The sequence below is a fragment of the Ornithodoros turicata genome, chromosome 5, assembly GCF_037126465.1.
Source record: "Ornithodoros turicata isolate Travis chromosome 5, ASM3712646v1, whole genome shotgun sequence".
In the NCBI taxonomy this organism is placed as follows: domain Eukaryota; kingdom Metazoa; phylum Arthropoda; class Arachnida; order Ixodida; family Argasidae; genus Ornithodoros; species Ornithodoros turicata.
This window is the reverse complement of record NC_088205.1, coordinates 75,254,516-75,261,233: the sequence shown is the minus strand read 5'-3', so window position 1 is coordinate 75,261,233 and position 6,718 is coordinate 75,254,516. Positions and strand designations below refer to the sequence as shown.

At 41.2% G+C, this 6,718-nt stretch overlaps 1 protein-coding gene across 2 annotated transcripts; it reads right to left on the bottom strand.

Moving 5' to 3' along the window:
- Positions 1-16: 16 nt before the first annotated feature.
- Positions 17-6,706, bottom strand: LOC135394817 (phosphatidylinositol 3,4,5-trisphosphate 3-phosphatase TPTE2-like). Of its 2 annotated transcripts, none has more exons than XM_064625826.1 (15): positions 6,560-6,706; positions 5,791-5,952; positions 5,169-5,210; positions 4,919-5,071; positions 4,629-4,739; positions 3,550-3,704; positions 3,418-3,482; positions 2,540-2,600; positions 2,379-2,460; positions 1,638-1,869; positions 1,470-1,575; positions 1,233-1,334; positions 1,007-1,098; positions 697-770; positions 17-458 (listed from the first exon to the last, which is right to left on the bottom strand). In XM_064625826.1, exons 2-15 carry the CDS (start codon positions 5,949-5,951, stop codon positions 347-349), a joined length of 1,548 nt encoding a protein of 515 aa, XP_064481896.1. In that variant the 5' UTR covers position 5,952; positions 6,560-6,706; the 3' UTR covers positions 17-346. The 2 variants fall into 2 exon arrangements, with proteins under 2 accessions (XP_064481896.1, XP_064481897.1); XM_064625827.1 differs by lacking the exon at positions 6,560-6,706 and adding an exon at positions 6,222-6,509.
- Positions 6,707-6,718: the final 12 nt, after the last annotated feature.

Here is a 6,718-nt window from a genome sequence, read left to right as displayed (position 1 = left end):
CATCGCACTTACACTGGCACTGGAAAACACATTTATTCAAATAAGTTTTATTTTCAGTTCAACGATGCAAAAACATTACTTACAACATGTATATATAAATGAACATTTGGATGGCCTTTGACACATTGCATTAAGTATCTGCTCCAAAGAAGAACTTCTCTGTACAAAAATAGGAATGTTACTTTGAACGTATATCTTTCTCAAAATGAGAATACTATATGAATGAGCATAAAGTACAGGGAGAGCTCAAAGCTCAAATGTTAAGAATGTAAGTACATAAATATTCAAAAAATACTGGCTCTCGATATCAGGAGGTACAAATGCGAAATGCAGCTGTACTGGAAAATCATGACGTTGCTTGAGGGGTGAAAAGCAGCTCGACTGCGAAGTCTTCGTGGTAAACTTTCCAGGTCTTGGACTTGTGCGGATTGTCGAGGACGTCTCTTTGCAGGAACAGCCTGCGGATAATAGAACGATGAGATTGCAGTTTTCATGCAAAATCGTGTTTGTGTAACGACTCTTGGCCATGCTCTGGGAATCACAACAACAGTAAAAGTTCAAATTCCAGTGGACTCAAATAAATTTAAAGATCAGGCATACCTATAAGTATTTGATATTTAGTTGTACAGAGAGCAGTGATCAATTCATGCAACATTAAAATATTTTGCAAAAAAAGTTCTAATGAAGTGTGCAAACCTGTTGTCCTTTATGAAGCTTGTATGGAACCAAAAGTAGAATGGGCAATCTTCATATCCTCTTGGCACAGACGACTAAAAAACAGACAGTCACGATAAACATACACTCCAACTCTTAACGACATCACTGCACTAACTCTCCGCTAAGGGGTTCTTTAACCCTCACTGGCAACTTTTCCTGTTAGAGAGCACAAGCAAGGACACCAAACCTACTATAGTGAGAAATCGTGTTTTACCCAAAAACAAAGAACCCTATGTATGTATGTTGCATTAGCTGGGTTGTTGTTTATTATATGATGCACTTCACTCACACTTAGACACCAGAACCTGAACTTCACATCTCCTTGCACAACTGGGAAGTTAATGGGCGTGACTTCCAGAACGTCAGCTTGGACACGAAAGTCTGCCTGTGAGGACAACGTTCTTGCTGTATCACGATTTTCTGACAAAACACACATACATGGCTCATCGAAAAAAATAAATAAATGTTGGCGTGCTTTCCTCGTTTTGACAGGAATGATGCAAATAGCAATATACTTGCCTGGCAGTTCATCTGCCGTCCAAAGTCCATCTCAAACACCCTAGTGCGCCCTTGGAACACTTCACACGAGAAGTCTTTTCCTGTTCCAGCTCCGACTCCTGATGAAATTAAAAACAACAACAAAATTTCCCACTGTAACCCTTTACGGAAGCACATTACAATTTGCTAGAGACTTCATCAACACTAATGAATGTTCATAAATGTCGACAAATCTTTACAGAGCTTCACCATACCAGTAAGCCTGTAAATCCGAATTGCAGACACCTTCAAGGGAATCTCTTCTGGCACATCACCATGGTGTTTGTCCTTCACCTCTTCAAAGTACTCGACATAACGGTTCTAAGGAACGGAAGCAAAATTATAGTCTACGTTGAAGCTTTTAGCAGGCATAAAGAGTTCACCTGACTTGGTGTTTCCACCCCCTGGAACTTGGTCCCAACAGTTTTGTCCGTTCGAATGTTTCCAAAGTACTCTAGGCTAGCCTTTGCAGATTCGAAGAGCTTGTTTTCAACAAGCAGCATACAGATCATTGTTCCTGTCCGACCCTTTCCTCCCTTGCAGTGAACAGCCACAATATTTTGTGGGTGGTCAGCCAGGAACTCCTGAGCACTACGTACAAATTCTACAGCATCTCTGAAAAAAAAAAAAGAAAAAGAAGTCATGTTACATGTTTAACAATACTGGACACAAAATGACATTTTTCGTTATCCTATATGACCTTAAATCCCATGATGCATTGCCCATAATCTGTAACTAGTGCTTTACACTCTTTCACACAAACTAGTACTGACTGCTGTTCAGTGGTTGTGCAAGGGGCATCCAGAAATGAAGTTCTAATTGGCAGTTGAAGGAGAAAGAAAGTGCACTCCCAAAACTGGTGTTCCACTCTGGCCTGTACAACAATGGTGGAAAGTATTTAGAAAATTCGCTTTGAAGTATGTGGAACCCCATGAAAATCGAGCATTTAGAACATAATAATTCTTGCATCAGCCAATTGGAACTTACTTTCTGGAAGCTAAACCTCCGGTGTCTGACAAAAAAAAAAAAAGTTTCCCCCAATCACATTAGACGCTACAGTGATACTAGTGATAAGAGGGCGATACCTTAGTGATACACATGAAGAAAAGCTCCAAGTGACTCACTTGAGCAAAGGGACGTTGTGATCGTCGACGAGTACCCGTTCGATGCGGCCATGAAAGTGTGTGTTGTCGTATGTCCGTTCACCTCGTGTGAGAAACAATCTTTTACAAAACCATCCAATTTTCACCCAGTATTTGATTTAAAAAAAAGAAATTATGCCTACTGCACATGTTGTAGATGCGGTAATGGTCAGGATGCTTGGTGTCGAAGAACCTCTCCACTTCCTACATAAAGTCAGTGTCATGTTCAGTAAACACAGTGTTGATATGCAGCTACAAAAGGACATGGCAAGCATAGGGTTGCCACCCGTCCACTTACTGTAAACGTATTTTTCTTCGCGATGTATTAATTTTCGCGACCGCTAAAAAATCACGAAAAATTGTACTCGCGAACACAGCTTGAGATTGATCCCGCGAAAGGAAGCAGACCTGGAATCGCGAAATTAAATAGTACTCGCGAATAACTTCCTAAGTGTGATTCGCGAAAATTAATACATTGCGAATAAAAATACGTTTACAGTATTTGTCGCTCGTGCTGGCTGTCGGTTGAAAGGCAATACCGGCAGCATTTTGGCGGCATTTTACCACAGAAAATGTTTCATAGAGACGTTTCTAAAAATTTCCAGAGCCCCTTGAATAAACCACGGCATAAACGTCATGGAGGTTCCTCATGGCATCCTCATTAGTTTTGACAGTGCTTTACGCATATGAGCTGTGTTGAGGACTGTAGCGCTTGCCCGAAGCACTACTGAAGCTACGGAGTACACCACTGAGTTTCCACTGAATCTCAACATTCATGCAAGTGAACCCTGAACTGCTTCAAACGGAACACACACTGTATTTTTTTTAACGCTGCTGAATGAGCACTTTCCCTCCTGATAAGCTTCCCTTTCAGACTCCCATATTCCATCTCCAATTCCCCTTGCCCAACCCTGCCTTCCTGCTTTTCCTTCTTGTCTCATTCACTCAGTTAATATTATTCATGATGAAGGGTGTCAACCCTATGCAAGAACAAGGAATAAAGGTGCTACGATGTTTGTACCTTAATTGGATTCCTGTACCAGGACATTTTTCCAGATGAAGGGTAAGACATTGCAATAATTCTGTCTGCAGTGAAATAAGTGAATCACATTACAGGTCTGCTTTTGCTGGCAGATAGCCAGGGCAGACAAACCTGTGACGTAAACAAGGTCAAGGTCAAACCCATCCTTCTGGTAACGGCGCTTGTTTTCGGACACAACCAGGCGTGCGCCATGAGTCAGGTTCTTCTTTTCTGTGTAGATTCTAATGAGACCGACGACACGCACAACACGACCGATCACGATCAACCTGCATGATCATGACGAGGTAATTAATATCATTGCTCACAATCAAAACAATAGGGAGGGTCTTCTACATCCTTATCACATATGGCCCACGTGCTGTGTACCTTGATGATAGCAGTATATGTAGCTACTGTACCATGTATATCTTCCTCGTTAATACAAGAATTCAGTTATCCATGCAGCGACCAAGTTTTTTTGCACGAATAGGGGGCAAACAAGTGTATTCTACTCTTGATATAATGGGTGCCAGCAGCGGAACAAGTACCCTGTGATTTTGGCTGATGCATGTCAAAGCCACATGCCCAGTACCAATCGTATCAATGGAAGAACTACAGCTCGCATGTGTAACGAGGTGGGCTCTTTCATCGGACAATCTTCTCTAAAAAATCTAAGTTGTTCTTCAAAACTGTCTCCTGTTTTGCAGCAAATAAACCCACAACACTGTGATATGCATAGGATTTTCCTTCTATCTTTGGTGCATGTTCTATGGTGCTGTTCGTTAATATATGGCAAATTGCTTTCATATTCAAAATATATATTTCAAATATATATATTCAAATATATAAAAAATATATTTCAAAACGGTCGTGGTCATATTAACGAGGTTCAACTGTAAATAAATTGCTGCAACCAACCAATTCTTAGTTCATTTCATTTCATTCATTTATTCATTTCATTCATTTTCTGCTCCTGCTACGAGCTGACACATCGCATAAACATCAATCCCTTAGTGCTGTGTTTTCAAGTTAGATATGGAGTTCTTAGGCAAAAACGGTATACAGGTATGTTCAGTTCCATGTACATGCACTACCCTGGAGTAATTTTCGATTGCACTTTCAAGAATGTCTCGTGCAACAGAACTGTTCCTCGACCTGACCACGGGCGTGATAAGGATGCGGTGGACTGCGTTGCCTTAAAAGATACTCACTTGACGTATCCCGACATTTCTATGGACGCATATATGGTGGTGGTTATGAACGAAACAATAACCACCACAAAGTCTACGACGTTGTACCATCGCCTGAAGAACACTGCTGGACTGAAAAGATTCAAGAGAGAGAGGTCGTCAGTATATTGAGACCAATATGTTTGTTTTGCATAACATTAAAATTAATACCGTTTTGAAGTGATACTCTACGCAAACAAAATCTATAGCATTCGCGAGACAATTGATATGTTATAATCTGGAGCAAAGAAGGTAAAAAGTAGGCGACCTACCCTTGTACATACAATCGAAGCAGCAGTTCGACTACGAAAAAGCACACAAAACAGAGAGCAGCTATGTCATATCCCTTTTCATTTTCTGACGGGGTCGAGAAGTCTACGATGAGGATAATGATGTCAATCAAAATCAGAATGAAGCTGAAGAGCCTAGCGGGACAAATTTAAGGTTAATAAACCGTTCCTCTACCGGTAATAAAGGTAACGTATCGAGTACTTTTACTAGAACAATTATCTGCAGGTATACCTGAAGCCGAGGTGCTCCACAAATCTTCGTAACAGGATGTCCCTACAAGAGATGACACATAGAAGCAGCCTTAAATCAGTGCAAATAAATCGCAGTAGTACAGGGCATTACTATTTTCGAACGAATGACAGACATCAGAGGGTTGCAGAGCTATACTCCTTTGCCATTTTAGTTAGTTCCTTGATGGAGCGGAAATAATTATAGTGTGGTATTAACAGTATACTGTTACATGTCCACTTAACTTGCACTTTTATTATTATTTTTTCGATCCCCCAATGTATGTTTCATCGCTTGGCATATGCAGGAAAAATGCTCTCAAACCCCTTCTTCCCTCCTGACTCCGTTTCTTTCCTCTCGCTTGCTTCTTCTTTACTAGAAGAAGACCGTTTTGTGCAAGCACAATCATTTTCTTGATAATGAGGTAATGGAGGTAGTGCAACACTTAAACAGACTCAAATTTTCACTCTCTCTCTCATTTTCCTCTCCCAATCAGGATGTATCCTGCACAGTATTTTTACTCAGGACGGAAGTATATGCTCTCTAAGCACGCACGTATGTGGGCATGAAAAAAATGCTGGACAATAAACAGAGCAGCAACACTAAAATAGCTCGCCAAACTCACCTAGCAACTTTGTCATCTACTGTATCCAGTACTGTACTGTTAAGTTTATGACCGTTCTCCATCGTGTTTTCTTCAGTCCTATCCTGATTTGCCTCCACATCACCGGATGTCAACCCCGGTGAATCCATACTCTCATTCTGGAACTGCTTATACTTTGTCATCCTGTGGGAAAGTATTCAATCAAGTCACAATTAAATGTCAAGTTTATATGCCCCAACAACGAGAATAAATGAATCCAGTTGCCCTCTCTTGCAAGACAGCTGTCGAAACGCTAATTATTCATCAACACCTTCGAAAGCGCAGTGATTTGACAGTTCGAACAAGCTGTCATGTCACACATGAATGAGCGAAAAGCATGGGGGCCAACCAGCCATGTCGAAAGGAAAATAAGGAAAATGAACAAGACGATACGTCAATCACCGTACACATACCATACGATCCATTTCCTCAGATGTAGCACCCTGCAAGCTTTCTACTGCATTATCGTTCAAGACCCCATAAGTCGGCCGGTGTGCGAGTACTGCTACATGCTACTCGCATACGTTTCTCAAGCGGATACGTCACATACTCTGAGGTGTCACACGCCACAACGTAGCAAAGTCCATGCATATGCTGATTAATCATATCCTACGCTCAAAAAGAAGCATAAAAAGCACGCAGGCTGTTCATTTGCATATCCGCCCCTTGAACTTGACAGAACTGCGATGTGTCTAAAAAATATCCATGCGTACACACTCACTGTTACTGACGCTAGTGTGTGTGTGTTTACCTCCTTAAACTTTGTTGTCTTCTCGCTAACAGTGGAATGAGGGTCCAGAACGAACCGCGAGAAGGACTTGTTCACTTCTGCAAACTTTCCCCGAAGTTCGCAAAACTTCACCACCCCCTTTGATGGCTTCCTTTCCGAAAACGAACCTAAAAATAGTTC